This window comes from Prosopis cineraria, unplaced genomic scaffold, assembly GCF_029017545.1.
Source record: "Prosopis cineraria cultivar Desert tree isolate PC_DT_omini unplaced genomic scaffold, ASM2901754v1 PC12, whole genome shotgun sequence".
Classification (NCBI taxonomy): Eukaryota; Viridiplantae; Streptophyta; class Magnoliopsida; order Fabales; family Fabaceae; genus Prosopis; species Prosopis cineraria.
In genome coordinates, this window is record NW_026555343.1 from 39,681,601 (window position 1) to 39,701,092 (window position 19,492).

At 26.9% G+C, this 19,492-nt stretch overlaps 2 protein-coding genes across 2 annotated transcripts; both read right to left on the bottom strand.

The window, feature by feature from the left end:
• Nucleotides 1-3,724: 3,724 nt before the first annotated feature.
• Nucleotides 3,725-4,468, bottom strand: LOC129289351 (uncharacterized). The gene has a single exon (XM_054926109.1). The coding sequence runs from the start codon at nucleotides 4,466-4,468 to the stop codon at nucleotides 3,725-3,727; it is 744 nt and encodes a 247-aa protein (XP_054782084.1).
• A 65-nt stretch (nucleotides 4,469-4,533) lies between these two features.
• Nucleotides 4,534-5,598, bottom strand: LOC129289352 (ankyrin repeat-containing protein At5g02620-like). The gene is made up of 2 exons (XM_054926110.1): nucleotides 4,960-5,598; nucleotides 4,534-4,596 (listed from the first exon to the last, which is right to left on the bottom strand). Exons 1-2 carry the CDS (start codon nucleotides 5,596-5,598, stop codon nucleotides 4,576-4,578), a joined length of 660 nt encoding a protein of 219 aa, XP_054782085.1. The 3' UTR covers nucleotides 4,534-4,575.
• Nucleotides 5,599-19,492: the final 13,894 nt, after the last annotated feature.

A 19,492-nucleotide genomic window follows, 5' to 3' on the forward strand; every position in this document is an offset into this window, starting at 1 on the left:
GTCTATTATATAGCTGTGTTAAATATTTGTTAGTGTTAGTAAAAAACAATCAGGTGTAGTGTCGGAAAGCATGTCAAAGATGTGGGGTCTCAAAAGGATGGAAGAACCTAACTTTTAATTAAATGTGGGGAACCTGAACTTTCTTATTACAATTCACCCGGATGTGAGAATGTGAAGTAAAAAAAATTAATATAGATGGAAGGAAGCAGATATACATCAATTAAAAAAGAGGTGGCGGGCTATGCTGGCTGTACAACAAAAAATAAAAATTAAAAACTACATGATAAAAGAAAAAATAAAATAAAGTAGCAAACGCAAAGTCCGAGACTAGCAATTTGTCCATGCTGATGAAGCTTGCTGAGAGAAGGCTCCTCTATTTATAAGTGATCTTAGCTTGGTACCCAAGCCCCATAATTGCTAGTTTCCTTGAATTTAAGAAGCACTTTCTCTATCATGACCACTCGTCATGGGTACAATGTGGATGGTCTTAATTTAATGGTTAAAACTTCATAAATATTTTCTTTAATTATTTTAAAACCAATTACATTGAGTTAAAAGTGAGCCTCCAAATTCACAATTTAGATACAAACAGTTAGAAAATCTTTGCCACTAATGTGGTCCTAGCCAACTTTGTCCATGAATAATGGATAATTGTATCATTTATGGTAATTGAGGGATATAATATATGTTGTCCTGAAAATTTACATGTTAATAATTCAGTTAAAATTAATTCAATTATTTAAAATCAATTAATTATTAAAAAATCTTATAAATTCATAGAACTGCCCGTAATCGATTTTAAAATAAAATTATTAAAAATTGATGGTTTTTCTTTTCTATCATTGCCTTCTTCTCATTTCACTTTTCCCTTCTCTTCCCTGTTTTGCCTGAAGAATTCCCGTCAAAAAGCCAAGTTAAATTGATTTTACTCCCCCCCCCTCAAAATAATCATTTTATCATTAATTGTATTTATAATAAATTGGAATAAATATGTTTAAAGATAATATTAAGTTTTAAATAAAAATAAGTTAATAAATTTGTAAGAAGTTTTTTTTTTGTCCCAAACTTTTAAGAGGTTAAATGGATTTTTTATGTGAGTGAAACTAAATTTAAATTTAAACTTGGATGTATTTATTTATTTATTTTTGTGTTTTATGGTTCCCGACCGCGGCGGGGTTTTTGTTGTGAAGGATGAGGTAGAAACTTGGCTATGTGATCCGACCTTTCCCATGTTGTTGATGTTGTGAAGAACATAGGCCTATGTTTTCATAATTGATATTCTCTCCATTTTTATATATAAAATATTTTTTATCATATCAATAAAATTTTTTTGCTTAATTAAAATTTCATTAAATCATAATATTATTTTTTAATGTTATCTCTGACAATATCAATTAACATCATGGTATGGTAGTAGTGGATAAAACATTTAATTAATATATGTCTTTTCTTTTTTTTAAATAAGAACAAAATTACTTAATTATTTAAAATTATTATGATTTATATTAAAAAATAAAATAAGTTTCTGAAAATCTTCGTGCACATATTGGGACGGACGGAGGATGGCGTACCATTGAATGCACGAATAAATTAGCCACCAGGGCACCTTCATCCACCGGATACAGTAGCTGCATTTACTGCCTGCACCTAACGAGAGAGAGAGAGAGAGAGAGAGAGAGAGAGAGAGGAGTTGAACTTTCGACTTATTATTGCCTGTCACACTGATTAGGAACTGACCATCATTAAAGATAGGGAGGAAGGACAAGGAGGAAATAGCATTGAAATACTCCATTCGTTTTCTTAAGGTGTATTTGATTGAGAGATTTCAGAGGGCCTCTTCCCTCCTCTGATTAAGAAATTTTAGAAGAGCTTTTTTGAAAGGGAGTTAATTTTTTATAATTATTTTATTTTTTAATATTTAAATATATTCATAATTAAAAAAAAAAACTTCCCTTCATATTAGATTGTGCTTTACTCTCAAACCTCAACTGATCTCATTGGATAAAAAAATTAAATTCATCATATTTATTATATATTTAAAGGAGTTATTAATTTTTAATAAAAACTGTCATTATGGTTATTGGTTTAATTTTTTATTCACATATTGACATATGATAGGATAATAGTGAATTTTTTAAAATCATACATTTAAATTGAGGTGTAAAATTATTTCTATAAGGAATAATTACAAAATTTTAAACTAATATTTAGAAATATAATGGTAAATTAGTTATTACCTCTCCTCCAATAAAACCAAACAAATTAACATTAAAACCCTCCCTTCCATCACCTCCCTTCTCCTCCTTTTAAACCAAACACACTCTTAAGAAAGTGCCTGTGAAAATAAACAAGGGGAGAAAGAGAGTGAGAGAGGGATTATTACTACCTGTTTCAAATTATGAAATTCTTTTAGAGATATTTTATTATTTAAAAATATAAGGTAATTTAAAAAATAAATTTTTATTAATAATATTTTTAAATATTATCCTTTAAAAATAGAAAGAAGTAAAATGATTGTTTTATAACAATTAAGTGTGCAAATTTAAACAAAAAAATATTTTTAAAAGTTTATATTTTTGTCATGAAAAATAAGCTTGTAAAGTGTCTCTATTGAACTCTATTAATATGTATAATTTTATCTCAAATTATTTATAATTTGAGATGGAGAGAATATTAATTAATAAATTTACAGTGGAGAGAGAGAGAGAGAAATCATGAGCGAGAGAGAGGATGAGGAATTTTGTTTTTTGAATGAGAAGGGCAGGCATTAAGAGGGCAATATATGTGAGAAGTGCTTTAATCATAAGAATTGTTTTGAATTTTTGGAAAGAAATGGATTATAATAATTTTTAAATGTTGATGAAATCTAATGATTATGATTGAAACACTTATTAAATGAATAGACTTAACTCACTCACCAAATCTTGGTTATTGGCACCACTTGTATTATAATCGGTTGCATAATAGAGAATTACTAATGATAAGAATCGAGGATATAATACTCTCGGGAATGTTTTGGTTGAAGATATGGAAAATAATATTCTTCTATTTCATAACATGCATCTGTAATTTTCTCAACAATTATATATATTATTGAATGACATATCATATCTGTTCTAATAAAAAAATTCATTTTTAAATCCATTTATTTAATTTAATTTGATTACCTACATTAAAAGGCTTTTAAACAAAAAAAATGTTTTAACCTTTAGTAATATCAGCAGATCATCTCAACTAGAAATTTTATTGAAGACACATGCATGCAACAACACTACTGCAGGAACATATAGAATAAAATAATAACACTAACATACACATATAACTAAGGGGTTGGTTGTAGTAGAAGGAGCACTATTACAAAAACGCCTTTTAAGAGTGCCCATTCTAAAGCACTTGAAAAAATGCTCCAAACGAGTTATGCGGTCTGAAACTTTCTAGAGCACTTTTCTTTATAAGTGCTAGAGCAAACCTTTGGGAGCTCTTATAAGGAAAAGCTAGTTAATCTTTTAAGGCGAACTAAAATTTTCAGTTTGTTATAAAAAGTGTCAATATTTCTAATGTACAATTATGTTTTGAACATAATTGCTTTCAATAAAAAGATACTTATAAATAATTAAAAAAAATAACACCAACACATATAACAAAAATAACAAAAGCAATATAAAGTATATCATGTTTCTCTCGTGCGCCGCCCTGAGCAAGGCAGATTGCACAAATTGACACGTCATACAAAGCAACAAGATTTGCTTTCGCTCCTTGCCCATTTTGAAATCTTGTTAATTGTCCTAACACATTTCTTCACTATCCAAATGAAAAAGCGCAACATGATTAACACTGTAATAAGCACAAGCGATCCCATCAAGGCCAAAGCTGATGCTATAATCGTTAACAAAGTTGATTCCTTATAGAGAATTTCGTCTGGGAGCGCCATTGTGAGGGCAAAGAAGTAGGCAAGTGCAAGGGACGTGAGAGTGATACACATGCCTATTGATAGCAGCCATATCACAACTTTATTTTTCAAAGGAAATCCACTTACAAGCAAAATAGTGACACACACTGATGAAATGAAAGAGACCGTATTGCAATCTATGTACCACAGAAACTGAGATTCGGAAGCAAAGGATGCCATTGCATGTCCGGGACAATAAGTAACCCCACGGTCAAGAACTTCGGTGCAGTTGAATAAGTAATCTGGTGTCGTTGTTACATCAGGGTTAAGAGAACCTTGAATGAAGCCTCCAGGTGGATTGACTATGGCTTGAAAAGTTATAGTTGCTATAACAGTAGATACCAGACTCAGATTCCCTCTCATCACTTCTAACCAGTCACCTTTATGTTTGAGCCAATTATCGATCCCTTTCACAATCCTTATGAAGCAAATTCCAATATACTTCAAGAAATTTTTACAGCACTTATTATCATCACGAGATCTTGCCATTCGTTCTTCATTGGCAGCCTCCTTTAACATGAACTTTATTTCAGAGGTTTTGAAGTCGTTTGGATAATGTTCTTCGCTATCATGAGCGGTGAAACCTTTTTCATTCTTCAACTTTGCTAATTCTCTTATTTTTGGAATTACAGGAGATACCTTATAACCTAAATAACAAACAAGTTAGTAAAGTATACGGTCAATTGTGTAACTTGCGAATTCATATAACTTTTTTCTATTTTTGTGCTCATAAACAGTCATGTCCTATCAAGACAGTAATTGAAATTGTTGCAATCAAAGTTCACTTGCGATTACGTTACAAGTAGCAACCTCTATATTACTGCATGATTTTCTCACATGAAATCTATCAGTAAATGGACGGATGAAATTAAACAGTTTGAATATGAAATATACAGAGAGAAATTTATATGTTTGTTATATTATCTATGATACACTGCCATATAACTTTTGAAACCGTTATCACATTTAATGAAGGAAAAACCATAGGAAAACAAGTACGTATGTTGTACCTCCGCTCGGTTCAACTTGACGGCAAAATGAAGAACGGTATTGCCAGCACAATCAGGTCTTCTGAAGTTGAGAAGGTCGCCAGCAATAGCATAATCCAATTTCACCAAAGCTTGGAGAGTTTCTAAATGGTTGTATTTCACACAAAAGTGAAAAGCAGTTTTTTTATAATTGTCACCTAGACTCAAAGAATCTGGCTTGGCTTTGATCAGCTCTTCTGCAACCTTTGTTCTACCCCTCATAGCAGCATAGTGCAGAGGAATTCTTCCTTCTTCATCATGAAACAAGCATGGGTCTTTGTTATGTTGTAGCAGTTTCAGCACGATCTCCAAGTTACCCTCTGCAGAAGCCAAGTGGAGGGCTGTGCTTCCAGAAGAATTTTTCACAGTGGCAAGCTCGGGATTGCGACTGAGAATGGCCTCTGTGAATCTAACATGATTCAACAATGCCGATATGTGTAAGGGATTTTCGCAATTTGAAATGTCGTAAAGGATTGACCAGTCTTGCGGTATCAATGAGTTCAAACCTGTTACTGCATTCCTACTGCTTGCTGCCCTATTGAGAACGCTCATTTGGTCACTTTCTTGATGAATCGAAGTCCTTAGTTCGCTGAGTTCCATCACTCGCCTTGGATAACGCATCATTATATGGCACCCTTTATAATTTATATTGATGGATTATTATAATCTGGCACCGTACGCCTTGACTTTTCTGTAGTGTCACATTCAAATTTGAGCTAAAAATATCCTTAATCATTTTAGATTTTAGAGGTGTAATTAATAATATATTTTAATTTAAACATCTTATTAAATACAGGTAAACATAAAAAAAAATGTAATTTTAAATGTCATTAACTAAGTTATTGAATGTGTAAATTAGTTAAAAGTTAGTTATAATTCTTAATGTAGGGAGTATAATGATAAGGTATGCGGATCTCTTATTAAAGTCACGTGCACTCTTTTCTATTTGTAATTTTGTACTCCCTTTGTCCAGTATTATGAGACTTTTTTTTTTTAATTTCATCTTAAAAACTATAAGATATTTTGGGTTTTCAAGGTGTAATTAATGAAATTTTTTTAAAAAAAATGCCATCAATTAGGGAGTGAAATTAATAAGATTTTTTAACTAAGACATATAACTATAAATAAGAGTAAACATAGAAAGAATGTATATTTTTTTTTACTAGAAAAGAGTTAGAAAGAATGTGTAATTTAAAAGAAATTAACTAACTTATTATGGGTATAAATTAGTTAAAAGTATCTTATAATTTAAATTAAAGAGAGTAAAAAAGAATGACTTGATTAATTAATGTCGATACATGCAACGTTATAATTCTTACTCTTCGTTGCTCCATACCATTTTTAATTATTGGGAGTATAAATTAGTTAAAAGTATCATATATTTCCCTATCTTCATTATGTACTCCCTATGTTTTCGATGATGGTCAATTTCTAATTAATGTCAACACATGTTAAATTGCTAGATGAAGGCAATACTTAGTTGAAAGTTCAACTGTGTTTGGGTTGGGATGAATTTTTCTTAATGACTTGTCGATAGAGTTGTTAATAAGGACAGGCTCAGTCCTTAATTATAGACTTAATCTTTATGAACCTGGTTCTTAAAGGTTCTAACTCATAAACTCACATTCCTAAATTAACCGTGTTTTTCAAATTTGGTTCTCATTGACAGGGTTTAGGACCGTACCCAAAAACCTGCATAATTTTTTTAAAATTTTTTTATTTAAATTACTAATTAAGTTAACGTATAATTTAAAAATTGTATCATTTTCTGAATTTTTGACAAATATAAAATTATTAACACAAGTTAAAAGGAGGTTGGATACAAATTTTTTTAATTAAAAATATAATATAATAGAAAGAAAGCAAAGAAGTGCCATGTCCTGTTAAGTATCAAATGCAATGGAAACAGGAGAGTAAGTTCTTTGGCATTATAAGATCGGAAGATGTGAGATCGGATTGGCTTTTCTAGTATTATTTTTTTTTTTCCTGCATATAATTATTTGTTTCAATCAATCAACATTTTTACTTTTCAGCCTGTGCCAGTCTCTAATTGTAATGTCCATATACGCAACTAATTCATTGGTGGGATGAAGGCAATAATTCAAGTTGAAAATTCAACCATGTTAAATAATGCTTATCTTCATCCAAACCTCTCATTTCTTTTCGAAAGTGATTAAGATATGGTTGACTCAATGTGTCAAAAGTCAGGAGATATGCTCACACAAGGGATAATAAGATACTTGTGGCTTAAATTTGCGTAAGAAAATTCATGATGTGTATACTTCGGCTTTATTTGATTAAATGAAAAATAGTTCAGATTCAATATTTTACAAGTGGATCTTTTTTTTCTTTTAGTTTTTTCTCTATTATAATTTTGGATTATTCAAATCAATTTATTTTTCTTAATTTAATATTCTTACAATTTTTTATACCAAAGAAACAAATTATATGTGAGGTGAAAGTGTGTTCGGCCTGAAATTAAAATATGCTAAGCATAATTATTTTTAAAAAAGAAAAAATGGGTCTAAAATCCAAATAGTTTTGTAAAGCCACTATAGGAGACCTGTATGATTAAAGTATAACACTACATTTGTCCAAACTTATAAGACATTTTAAAAAGATTAAGATTTTATTAAATAGGCTTATTCTAATATTAGTCTTTATCTCTCTCTATTTAATACTAATTAAGTGTAGATTAATTTAAGGTTATGAAATGAAGGGTATTTTTAAAATTTTATATTTTTATTTCAAAAAAATAAAGTTGTTAAGTGTATTAAATGAGATTTATTAATATGTGAGATTTTATTTTAAAGTATCTTATAATTTAAAACTGAGCGAGTACTTTTTAAAAAAAAATTAATCATTTGATTCTTATAGTTTTAATTGAGTTGTAACTTAGTTCTTGAACTTTAATTCATTATAATTAAATCTCTGAAGTTTTGACTCGATTATGAATCAGTCTTTAAACTTTGCCTCTTATGATTTAATTCTTGTAGTTTTAACCTTTTAAATATTAGTTCTTATATTTAAAAAATAAAATTATAAAGATTAAAAATATTTTAAAATTTATTATTAATATTTTAAATTACTAAACCCTTTTAATCTTTATAAATATTAAAAACTTAAAATATTTGTAATCTTAATAATCTTAATTTTTTAAATATAGGGACTAATATATAGGACGTTGAAACTATAAGAACTAAATCTCAAGAGATAAAGTTCATGGACTGATTTACAATCGTCAAAACTTCAGAGATTGAGTTATAATAAGTCAAAGTTCAAGAACTGAGTTACAACTCAATTAAAATTATAAGGATCAAATGATTAATTTTTTCTTAAAAAATTAACAGCAGAGAGAAAAAGAATTACACAAAACATCAGTCAAAGCAGTTGACAGCTTGAGGTCATCGTTGGTATTTGCCAGAAGTTGGGGTAATTAAGAAAGAACATATATAGTGCTTGTTTGGATTTCAGTTGGGTATAATAAATTATAAAAATAATTAATTAAATGATAAATTTTAATTAAAATTAATTATGTTATAACGCAATTTGTTTGGATATTATTTTTTTAAAATTAATTTTAACTTAATATATGTTAACAACTTTTTTAAAGATTTAAAATTTGAATTTTACTAAGAAAAAAAAAGAGAAGAGAAGAGAGTTTGATTTTTTTAAATAAAATTTTGTGCGTTTTTATAATTTTTTGAGTCTTTTTTTATAGTTTCTCCAATACTTTTTTATCAGCGTTCTCAAAAAAGCTCAGAATCTTGGCTTTTGAAAAAAAAGCAATTTTAATGGTTGAAATCGATTTTTTACTTTTTCAGGTGTTTGGCTAATAAACCAAATAATTGATTTTTTTGAGAACAAAATTGATTAAAGACGTATCCAAAAAGGCACATAGGTAACCAATTAGCTATTAGAAACTTAGATTCAGTTTATAAGTTATTTTTAATATATTTTACTGAAATAAAAAAATATAAAAATTTATTAACTTTATCTATAAATTTAACAATTTTCTAACTTTATTTTTATTAAATACACATAATTTAATAACATATTTGTCTCTTGAAAAATCAATGGAGGGCCAATAGAAAAATTTGTAGTGAAAATTTAATGAAATAATTTATAAATAAAATAATCAAAAATCTCCACTCTCTACCTTATAACCGAAATCAAATGAAGCATGGGAGAGGCAAGACACTAAAACATTCAACCAAATTAATGATATCCAATAATTTATGAGAAAATCACAAAAAAGTCCCACCCATGAATTCTAATTTTTAAGAAATCTCATGAAATGCTCAAAGAACTTCATAGTCCCATAGACTTTAAGGGTCATTAATTCTCAGTGTAGATTTACCAAAATATCCCTATTCTTTCACTCCCCCCTAACTCCTCTCTCCCCTTCCGCTTTGCCAAAATTACTTTTAGGCCTCGTTTGGTATAATAGAAGAGTTTTTAATGGAATCAGAATCGAAATCAAAATCAAAATAGAATTGAGTTTTAAAAGTATGTTTGGTATGAAAATAAAATTTTAATATAATATTAATTTGTATATGTACTTAAAATAAGAAAAGACCAAATTACTCTTTTTTCTCAAAATTAAAAAGACCTACCTTGTTATAAATGGACAAAAAAGATGAGAATAGTAAGGTCTACAAATTGAATTCAAGGGAATTGAAACAATTCCATTGTCAATATGATGGAATTAGATTCTAGCATTTTTGGTGGAATTAAATTCTTAAGAATTATAACTCTTGCATACTAATTATATTTAAATTAGGATTTCATTTCTAATTTTATTTTCACCTTACTAATTTAATGCTACCAAACATGACTTTAACGTTGTCTCCCCCACCCCTCTTCATTGGCGAGTAAATATATAGGATCAGGCAGCTCCCCAGTAACACTAGCAGTGCTACTTCCAATCATCTCACCGAAACTAAAGAAAAATAGTTAAGTCATTAAATGATAGTTATATTACAAAAATGCAAATAATATCCCACCAAATACCTTATGTTAAGGACTAGCAATCTTTTTTAAAAAATGTCTTATGACAAGAACCTGATAGAGTATGGTGATGAGATTTGAATCTTTATATAAGTCACATTCTGGTGCACATGTTTGGCACCAAAAATTTCAAAATTTTAATAAAGAACCAAAGAGGCAAAGATTGTTAATGAATTACAGGTATAATGAAATTTCAATGATCTATTTCATCCCTCACTTTTAATTTTTAACATTTAGTCCCTTTCATTTTCTTAAATTCTCAAATTAATATAATGTGTAAAATATGTTAATGACTTGGCATATATATGTAGTTAAATGAGAATAAATTAGCTTTCAAAACAATTTAATTTTTATATCAATGTAATTATTTAATGCTGTATTATATTATTTTACTTTTAAAATTTGAGAATGTTTTTTTACCTAAATAATTATGTTTGTTTTTTCATTAATCTACATAGTTGTTATCAATATTTCTTTATTCATGTTGGATATGACAATGCTGTCTTTTTTTTTCAAACAATAAGGACCAATTCAATAACTGATACAAATTAAATAGACCTAATTGACACTTGAGACAAACTTAAGGAACTAACAGTTTCATTATTACTATATTATATGGAATTACTTGATTAGCAAGTGCATATATTTATACTTTTTATGTATGTGTTTTTGGTGCTTTTTAAAATGACAATAAAATGTTAAAAGATCAATCTTTTTTTTTTGAAGAATAAGTTGCAAATATCAATTTTGATATTTACAAGAAGGAATCTTGGTAGAAAATTCGCAATTGCAACTTATATTTTAAAAAATTATATAAACATAATTATCATTGATTCTCTTTTAGAATTTACTCCCTCCAGACTATAATATAGAGCATTAAAAACTCTGTTAGTTGAAAATATAAGGTATTGAATATTTTTTATAATTTTTTTCAATTATACCCCACTTTATTATTACAATCTTTTGGAAAAAATACTCCATCTGTTAAAAAAATAAGGTATTTTTAATCTAATCTTACTCCCAATAAAGTAATTATTTACTTTAAACTAACCCTATCTTTTATATTTGCCTTTATTAAACACCTAATTATAAATATAAATTCATTATCAATATGGGTACTTTTGAAAAAAAAACAATGATTACACATCAAAAAACTAAAAATACTTTATATTTTTTAACATATGACTTCTCAAAAAATGCCTTATATTTTTAAATGGAAGGAGTAATACATTAAAATTTTAATTGTGATTAATAAAAAGTTTATATATGATATTAATAAAGGTATAGTTAAAAAGATACTCTCTCGGATCTCATTATATGCTATGTGTCTCTCTATCTTTTGATTTTCAACAAGGGTAAAGTTGGATTTTTTTTTTTTCATTTCAAACATATTTAATGAGTTAATTGTTATTTTTTATTTTAATAAATTAGTTAAAAATATTTTATAACAAATATAAAAGAGAATGTAAATATTTTATGAAATTAAAATTTCACTTAATTCTTTTTAAGAATCATGAACTAGTTAATTATCAATATCTTTATATTATGGTCAGGACGGAGCGACCATCATTCTCCAGTTTTTCCCGCCCATCCAACATGTGCGGTGCTCAAAAACCAGAGAAAACGTGTTTGTCTTCCAACCTCCAAATGCATCCAAAGGAAGTCAAGTCAATGAGTACTCTCAAACAGTGATTGGTTTGCAATAATGGAGCCTCGGTCTCCTCAATCCATCTCCTGTCACGATGGACCGTGCTGTGAACATGTGATACATTGTATGTTACCATAGTCCCCAAATGTCATTTTTTTCCTGATGTCATTTTATATTTGTCCAGAACTTTTAAAATCTTATAGTTTTGAAATCAATCTAATTTCACTTACAAACGTATTCCGGCCAAGCCAATCTTCACATGCATTTCCAGGAACAAAAATACAAATGCCTCAGAAGGCCATGAATATTTTTCATCTCTTTTAGTTACATATTTGTTCTTCGTTTGTCATATCTGCAACTAAGGGTCAATATCCAGCAACCAAGGGTCCGTAATGAAATGTAAAAGCATTTTATACATTAAATGCTACTCCCTCAATCCCTAATTAATGACATTTTTTAGGAAGATTCAAAGTCCTAAAACACAAGACACTTTAATAAAAATAAATTTATTATCATATTTTTTAATATTATTCTTCTCAATAGTTCTCTCTCTAAATTTTTTTTAATAGACAGAGTATTTAATGAATTTTATTGTTTTGAAAAAAGATATTTTAAAAGTTTTTATTTTTATTTTAAAAAAAATAAAGTTGTAAAGTATATTAAAATTTTTTATTGATATGTATAATTTTATTTACAAATATTTTATAGTTAAAAAAAAGTACAAGATTAGCAATACGTAGCATTTGTTGAGTGCCCAGCCTCGGGTCATGGTTAAAGAGATATCAACATTAAATACTATATATAAAACTAGTCATTACAATAATTGATTAAAATAATATTTTGATACTTTATATAAATAAAAAATAATATCAGTCATCAATTATATTTATATATAAGTTAGGAGATTTAATTGAACGGTATTAATTTTTTTATTACTTGTTTATAATTTTATGAGTTTTTTCTGTAATTTTCTGAGTTATTTTTTATAATTTTTTCAATCAATCAATAGTTGAATTAACCGACATTTAACGTATGGACGACGTACGTTACTCCATTTTCAATATTGCACCGCTCTGAATCTAAGGCATGGAATGTGCTGAAGAAAATGGGAAACAAATTACACTTTAATCTGATTATAACCTTATTATGTTATAAAAAGTTAAACCACTGAAAAAACATTTGATAAATCCTAACGCAAGGAGTACCTTAATCAAACAATCTCATCTCTCGCCCATGATTTCTCTCTCTCCACCATAAACTTATTAATTAATAATATCCCTCTCTCACTCTCGTCCTTTTCATATTTTCAGTGGATTATGATATAATTTATTATTAACTGATTTATATTTTAAAAAATTGATTAAAATCTTGATTTTCATATATATATATATATATATATATAAAATACCATATGTCTTTATTTTAAATCAAGTGAGGTTTATAGAAAATGTCCCATGATCCGGAGGAAATATTTATTTTCAAGGGAAATTTTTCAATATTTTTAAGAAAATACTCCCTTTGATCCCTGATGTAAAGCTCTTTTTGGTCTTAAATATAAGAAAAATTAGAATAATTACTCCCTCTGTTTAAATATATAAGGTATTTTTAACTGAATCTCACTTTTCAATAAAATAATTACCTACTTTTAAATTAATACTATCTTTTTATGTTTACCCCTATTACACATCTTATAATAAAATATAAAGTTATTATCAATAGGGACACTTTAAAAAAAAACAATAATTACACCTTGAAAATTAAAAATACCTTATATTTTTTAACATTCAATTTCTTAAAAAATACCTTATATTTTTTTAATGGATGGAGTAATAATTTTTTTTAATTTCATCCCTTATTCGTTATTTATCACTTAAATTCCTAAATAACAATTTATGCTGTTATTAATTACAAAGAAACTCAAACTAGGAAGCTACAGTACTTTTTATAAGCCAAATAAATGTGAAATTTATTAATTTCCTTTTATATTAAATAACCGAGCAGCAGTATTAATTACTCATAAAAAGAAACAAATGGAGTTTTTCGTACTCGTCCTTCCTCTTTCTAATTAATTTCAGTTCCTACAACTAATTAATTCTGAAGTTAAAGGCAATGCTAAGTTGAAAGTTAATTCCTAGATTTGTTTTATTTGATGCACATGGTAAATGCGGGCAGGTGCTGTATCCAGTGCATGCATGCGCACTGCTAGCTAATTTATTATTATTTTTTATTTTATATATATATATATATTATTAAAAGTAACCTTATTGAGAGAGGTAATTAATTGATGAGGAGAATTACATCTGAAAATTTGATAAAGAACTTAGTCTTTGACAAGTATTAATACGAATTGTCATTATAGTAAAAATATTGACTTTTTAAATATAAATTTTGTTATTAATTTTTGTTGTGAATAAATTATTTACCACGTTTTTTGGACGTGATTTTCTGTAATTATTTGTGCATTAATTGCATGTCCTATCAATTACCAAACCAGCCCAAGCGCAGAGCATGTTCTTCGCATCAGCATTCAGCCATCAAGGCATTGAGATGGGAAAAAGCGGGATCACAGACAAGCCTCTGCCTCATTCTTCATCCAATTTCCAACTTTAAAATTACCATCTTTTAACTTGTCTATTACTCCATCCACTTCAAAATGTATATCCTTCAAATAAAAATTTTTTATAATTATTTTATCCTTTTAAACTTTCGAAACGTTATTAAATGACAAATTTTCTATTTTATATTTAAAAGGTTTAAAATATTATAAGCACGTTGATAATAATATTTTTCTTCATTTAAAAATATAAAAGTATTTTTTAAGAAATTTAATATTGAAAAAATATAAGACATTTTTAGTTTTAAAAGTGTAATTATTGTCTCTCTTTTTTTTAAGTATCCTATTGATAAAGACTTTATATTATTTTATGATATTTAATAAGAGTAAATATAAAAAATAAAATTAATTTAAAGTAGATAACTACTTTATTGAAAGGTGAGATTTAGTTTAAAAAAATTTTTATATTTTTAATTGAGTGAGTACTCTTCATGAATGAAGGGTTAATTCAATAAAATATATCATATTTTTATATCTTATTAATTATATTTGATAAAAAATTGGACACGAATTTGTTCAGTTTTATTAATGTCAAAACGTGAATTAATTGTTCATTCATTAAATAATGACGAAGGCAATAATCAACGCTTTTGTCTTGCCTGAAAATGCATAATCAAATAAAAAATGATGCAAATTAATAAATTTTATTATCAATTACAACTTTATAATTTATTTTTTAAAACATAAATATAAATTTTTAAAATTACAATTAATTTATAAATTTTATTTATGAAAAATATATACTTTTTCTCTGTTCAACATAATGTCTTTTAAAATATACCCCCTCCCTTATGATAACACACACAAAAGAAAAAATAATTTGTAGCAAAAAATCCTCAAGAATTTATTAATGTATTTTATATTAAAAATTTAATATTGTCTTTAAACATATTTCCTTAGTTGATTATGCTAGACTGAAGAAGAAAGTAACACTCGAATTATGCTAGACTGAAGAAGAAAGTAACACTCGAATTCTCCCCATTTTCTTTTTTCTATTTAATTGATCACATCTCAAACATTGAATCAAATTTTGAATGGTTGAGATTGAACATTTTATAAAATAATTTTCCTATTTTTATTCTCTTTAAAAAATTAGAAAAAAAATAAAGATAAGAAATATATTTTTGGAAGAATGATAGTTAAATTCCTCTGAAATAAGGAAACGACAATTCAATCATGTGAAATGTGATAATTATAGTGAATTTCCAAGAGACTTATTTGAAATTAAATTTTTATGTGAAATTATTTCAGTATCATTTTGCAACTAATTTATAAAGTTCATAAGTGTAGTATAAGTATTTATAAGTGTGGTTTTATCAATAACTAAAATAATTTAAAAAATCATAAATTTTATCAATAATTTTCTTTAATCAATAAAGTTCAACTAATTTTATATAATTAACAATTTTGTACAAGTATTCACAAGCTTGATTACACTAATAATTAAATAATTTAAAAAAATCACAACTTTTAAATCAATAGAAATACTAAAGTAATTTTTTACATAAAAATTTAATCTTAAAAAAATTTCTTTGTAATTATTATATTTTATAGAATCAAATTATCATTTGTTTTATTTGGGAGAAATTCTTTTCTGTCATCCTCGCTATATCTTTTTCTATTTGTCTCTTGTAATATTTTGTCATCCTTATCTCCATCCAAAGCAAAATTTAAGAGTGCTGAAGAGGACATGAGGGGACCATGGACTTGAAGCCAAGGCACCTCCCTGACCAATGATCATGACAGAAGATGAACTGACGGCGACCGAGGCTTTCTTGTCAGCCAATCACAGTCTGAGAGTACTCATTGACTTGACTTCATTTGAGTAAAGCCAAAATAAAGGCTAAGCCTGATGTCCGTTTTAAATTTATTTTTATAAAAATTTTAGCTTAAAAATTAAGCTTTTAAATTCGGACTGATAAATAATAAAAAATAGGCTTGACCGGCGCTTTGATGACTTTTTCTTGTTTTATTTTTAATAAAATAAAAATATTTTTAATTTTCAAATTGAATTTAAAGTTTTTTTGGTTACATAAGATATACCCACAGCCTGAATTTATGAGATTATTTTTTGAAAAATCTAAACGTTTTTTTTAAGGATTGTTCTCTTCTAAAATATGCTTTTTCATATACCCATCTAGAAATTGAATCTTAAGTTGAATTTTAATGTTAGAATATATGTTTATATATTAAAGCCCTTAAGGGTCGGACCGCCTGTTTTTTTTAGCTCTATAAACTAGGTACTCCCATCTATAGCTCCCTTTACAAGAGCCTTAAACACATATTTAGGCAGGGAAAGTTGGTGTGAAGGTAGGCTCTCATCACTTACTTAAATCATTGTTTTTTTATTAGTTATAAAGGCAAGCCTAAGCTTGAATTACATTAGCAAAGAGATACTATACATTTCTCTTATTAGACAATAAGATGTTTAAGAAACTTAAAGGACAGTTCTAAAGTAAAACAATGTTCGCTTGAGCAATATGAGTAATCTTAACTAAGTAATCAGCACAACTCAAATTTTCTCTGGACATTTGTTTTATGACAAGGTCCCAATTGCTATAAATAAGATCATGAATTACTATTACTTCATTAAGTGAAAAATCAGAATGAAAATCCCTAAAAAGCATGTTGATAGCTTCCCAAGAATCAGAGAACATCTTAATCTTTTAAAAATTTTATTGTTGACATATCTCCAAACCTGTTTTTATAGTGAGAAGTTCAGCAACAGAAATGATTGCTCTTCCTAATTCACATCTGAAGCTCAGAATCTAATCTCCTTGTTAAATCCTGAACGCACTCCTCCTTAGGTGGCATGTCCTTGTTGGTTAATAGAGATGTCCACATTAACTCAAACATAACCTTTAGGTGAAGGGATCTATCTATCCGCATAATCCTGAAAAGCCTTGGAATATTGCATGTCTAAACGTGTTGGTACTTGAATCCTCCATCAATAAGTAGAGACCCTGATGTATAATCTCATTCGACTTGAATTGTGTTCCTTTAAAAGTCTTTTACATTGAGTCTTCCATAAGAGCTAGCACATATTATAAAAAACTTTAACCTAAGGTCGTCTTCCAAATTTGCTATTCCTTGGTTTATGAGTAGTATTTTATTTGAGCCAATCCTGCAAATCAATAGAGAAAAAAACAGCAAAATCATTATGATTAATAGTTCTCTCCCATACTCTTCTAGAAATCTCACATCTCAAGGGATGGTGTGTGATGGATTCCTTACTATGACACTCAAAAGGATACTCATTATTTGTGGTTGGACCATATAAAGCTCTGGGTGAATTTATAAGGAATCTCTCATGAATAACTTGCTAGAAGAAAAACCTAATTCTTTTAGAAACAGGCCATTTTCATATCTTCTTCCATCAAGGTTCCGGAGACCCATGATCAATAATTTGGATAAAATCATATGCAGCTTTGACAGTGAAAGAACTATTAGTATACTTAAATGATTGTTGGTTTGATTCAATCCATATTATATATATATATATATATATATATTAAATAATTGAAAGAAATTTATTATTAAGTGGTTTCAAGTTTGAGTTTTAGATATGTAACTGTGTTAAAAACTTGTTGAAAAAGCTTTGCTGTCAATGTAATCTTACCCAACTAGATTTATGAATCAGAAAAAGTATTTGAAGGAGATAATTTATGCTATCTAAAAAATTTACTCTTGTGCTATAAAAAAAAACATAAATATTTATTATTCTTTACGAAGTATAGGCTTTTTCATAAAAAATATTATTAGTTAAAATTAATAAATTTATTAAAAATCTTATAAATCCATAGAACTAACCTTAACCAATTTTAAATAAAATTATTAAAAATTGATGGTTTTTCTTTTCCATCATTGCATGCCTTCTTCTTCTTTCACTTTTCCCTTTGCCTGAAGAATTCCTTTGAAAAAGCCGAGTTAAATTGATTTTATTCCCCCCCTAAAATTAATCATTTTATCATTAATTGTATTCATAATAAAATTGGATAAATATGTTTAAAAATAATATTATCATTTTATCATTTTTTAATATAAGTCGTTAGACAATTATCCATCAATAGATTTCTCATATGATTTTAGAATCAATTTTTAACAAATTTCATAACAAAAAAAGCTCTTTCTATCATTGATATGAAAATCCAATAATATCATTAATAATTTCAAGAAAGCATAAACATTTTTAGAACCCAAACAGTTTTAAAGTTGAGCTAAGGGGTGCAAAATATTGAATCAATGGATATAAAGTACTGAAAATATGAACTCCTTGCAATTTTTTTAAGTCCAGGGGTGCATTTGCCCCTTGATTTATATGTGGGGCAACACATGCCTACCCACACATACTGCTACCCTTTAACCTTATTATAAGATGTTTTTTAAAAAAATTCTTTAATTCTTTTATAAAAACACTTAATAGGATATTAATTACATTATTTTAATATTACCTATATTTAAACTCATTAATATGAGAGAAAATGTAATATAAATTTAAAATTTTTTATTTGAATATGGGTAAAATTATAAGTTTATTTTATATTTAGACAAAACTAATAACTAAATATCTCTTCTTAATTCCAGTGAGATATAATTAGATGTACTTTATAATAAAGCCTGAAGGGAGTATATAACACAGCAAGTGATATGATGTTGAAGGAGAAAAAATTTTAGTCCTTTTTAAATATTTTTATACAAAACAATTGAATATCGTATTATATATAATCAATCAAAAAATTAGTATGCTTATCTTTAAAGTTTTATTTCAATTTTAAATTAAATTTTTGTAGTTTATTTTATTTTAATTGAGTCCTTATAATTTAGTCCATTAAATTTAGTAATCGTTGAATGTTGAAATTCTTGAATCTTTGCTTGAAAATATGAAATTAAGAAATTTATATTTTATTAAAAATATTATATAACTTTTGAATTGATTATATAATTTTTTTAAATTAAAATGTATATAATTAGATTAAGTCTTCTAAATATTTTTTTAACATATAATTTTTCTTATAAAATTAATAGAAACATAATCACTATATTAAATTAATTTTTTCTATTTTGTCCAAAAATATTAAATATATAAGATCTTCTATAAGTTTTTTGTTTTGGAAGAGTTTAAAACATTCCTTAATAATTTTAACATTAGGGATTAATGTATTTAGTGGATCAAACTATAAGAATTTGATTAAAACAAAATAAGCTTACAAGGGCCTAATTCGAAATTGAGAAAAATTATAAGA

Excerpts from the sequence above, each read along its gene's own strand:
- LOC129289351 (XM_054926109.1), bottom strand. The coding sequence starts at position 4,468 with ATGTTAAAGGAGGCTGCCAATGAAGAACGAATGGCAAGATCTCGTGAT.
- LOC129289352 (XM_054926110.1), bottom strand. The coding sequence starts at position 5,598 with ATGCGTTATCCAAGGCGAGTGATGGAACTCAGCGAACTAAGGACTTCG. Across the intron at positions 4,597-4,959 it reads TCAAGTTGAACCGAGCGGAG|GTTATAAGGTATCTCCTGTA; the intron begins GTACAACATACG and ends TTTGTTATTTAG.